Source organism: Nematolebias whitei, chromosome 23 (genome assembly GCF_014905685.2).
Source record: "Nematolebias whitei isolate Nwh7 chromosome 23, NemWhi1, whole genome shotgun sequence".
Taxonomy (NCBI): Eukaryota; Metazoa; Chordata; class Actinopteri; order Cyprinodontiformes; family Rivulidae; genus Nematolebias; species Nematolebias whitei.
The window spans coordinates 18,926,318-18,928,639 of NC_056520.1; the positions used below are offsets into that span (position 1 = coordinate 18,926,318).

A 2,322-nucleotide genomic window follows, 5' to 3' on the forward strand; every position below is an offset into this window, starting at 1 on the left:
ACTATGCTGCTAACAGAACCACACTGCTAACAGTGCCATGGTGCTAATGGGACCGTATTGCTAAGAGAATCTCACTGCCAACAGAACCACTCTGCTAAAAGGACTATGCTGCTAACAGAACCACTCTGCTAAAAGGACTATGCTGCTAACAGAACCACACTGCTAACAGTACCATGGTGCTAACGGGACCATGTTGCTAAGAGAACCCAGTGTTTCCCCTACCATTATACAGGCAGGGTGCCCCACCCCGTCAACAGAACTGAGCACCCCGCCTACCAAACGGAACTTGCCACCACCCCTCCACCCCCCACCCCCGGCAAGGACATATCACTAAGCTAGCGGTGCAAAATACAGGCTCTCTAGCTAAAAAGCCAAAGGCAGCACTCACAATGCCTCTTCCCTCATGTTGAACGCCCCCCGTCCCCACTCAAAAACTGTTAGTACAAGCTGCTCTCAGACATGTCTCCGTCCCCCGCATCAGCAAAAATCATGGATGAGATGAGCACCCCGCCATGGCAAGCTAACTAGGGGAAACACTGGAACCTCACCGCCAACAGAACTAACTGCTAATGCTAACTGCTAATGGGACCATTCTGCTGTAGATGTATTTCACTTTTTCACTTTTGGCGCCTTGTTTTTGTATTTTTGTTGCATGCTTTGGTATTTCTTGTTATTGTTTTTTTTTTTGGCAATTTGAGACGGTTCTTCTTGTCCTGAGCATTTCATTGCATTGTTGACCTTGTGTTGATCTGCATATGACAAATAAACCTACTTACCCTAACTTGAGTAATTTTAGATGCTGGTTTAAAGACCAGATCATTTTTAATTTTTCCTGATACAGAAAACTTTCTTTTTCCCATGACCGCACATGAGGAAGAAAATCTGTGTCACTCACTGTCTTGTTGACGAGCCTGTAGCTTGTATTGGTGCAGTAAAACGCCTCGCTGCCGCAGCATCCACCACAGCGATGCAGTGCCACACAGCGAGGGAGGTATAGCTGACTGGTGGATTCTGGGTATTCTTTGGCAACTTCAACACACACCTCTCTTGGCTGGCACGAGGTTCGCTGGATCTCCTCAAGGATGACTGCAAAGATGATTAAGTGACTGGATTTTGTTTGTTGACACTTTGAATATGAGCTTTAGGGTAGGAGATTATCCACTTTCCAATACCACCCACTTTTATTTGTCTTGGGTGCAATAATGTCTGTGTAGCAGTCTATAAAAACATAGCGTCTCCGGTTACGTCATCACTCATCTATTTGAGTTTCTTCGAGGTTTTGGAAGTGATCTGGTGCATTTGCACTTTTTCAAAGTGATGCAGTTCGGCTCTAGTTAAAAAAAAAAAACAACAACAACTTTGTTTACCTTCTAAATTTGCATCCATTTTGTAAAGAGCCTCCTCCCTCATCTGAACCCACACATTGTCACTGGTAGAGTGGATGAATGGGCTTGCTGAAGAGGCTGGAAATGATGAGGAAGAAAAAGAGGAGGAAGACGAGTCCTGCAACAGTTTCCTCCTCATGCATTGCTGAATCAAACTGTATTCAGGGTAGAGAAGCTGTAGGAGCTGATCCATACTCGTCACCGTGTCCAAACTGGGCTGATCATCTGATTGTTTTGGTGACTGGAGAAAAAAAGAAAATAAAAGAGTTTTTATTAGAATTTTGACCTTGTGTTTTTATGTGTAACCAGATCATTCTCTAATCTCTATACTCTATATTCTTGCTAAGGTTTTAGAAAAATTGATAAATACTCAAGTCAAGAAGTACTGTTATTTGGATCCTTTTAACATCTTAATCCCCCCCATCAATCTGGTTTTAGGAAACTACACAGCACAATGACTGCTTCATTGAAGGTGTTTAATAATGTTGTTGAAGCACTGGATGCTAAGGACTCTACTGTGCTGCACTTTATTTAGACCTGTCTAAAGCTTTTGATACTGTGAACCATGACATCTTGTGTCATAATCTCTCGGACATTGGTTTCTCTATCGGTTGGTTCTCTAATTACCTTTCAGTTCAAAGGCAATGTGTTCAACATAATTGTACTCCTTCCAGCTATTTAACTGTCAATAATGGTGTACCACAAGGCTCAGTCTTAGGTCCCACTCTCTTCACAGTCTACATAAATCAGATAGGTCAGATCTAAAAAAGTTAAATCTGGTCCTCTGGACATAAAAAAAAAACAGCAAAACAAAGCAAACAACAAAAAAATGTAGAAATGTTTTGTCTTTCATCTGGAAGACTTCCTCAGTCTGAGGTGCTGTATTCAGCTCAGTCTCTTAAATAGCACCTTCTCAGAGTGGATCAACCAGTTTTGC

The 2,322-nt window shown here is 42.4% G+C and overlaps 1 protein-coding gene across 1 annotated transcript in view; it reads right to left on the reverse strand.

Moving 5' to 3' along the window:
* vegfc (vascular endothelial growth factor c) overlaps positions 1-2,322 on the reverse strand; it is a 37,588-nt gene that overhangs the window by 19,661 nt on the left and 15,605 nt on the right. The window contains exons 2-3 of the mRNA XM_037696596.1: positions 1,368-1,626; positions 896-1,086 (exon numbers count right to left, since the gene is read on the reverse strand). Of these exons, the coding sequence (XP_037552524.1) occupies positions 896-1,086; positions 1,368-1,626 (450 nt within the window). The remainder of the gene's footprint in view (positions 1-895; positions 1,087-1,367; positions 1,627-2,322) is intronic.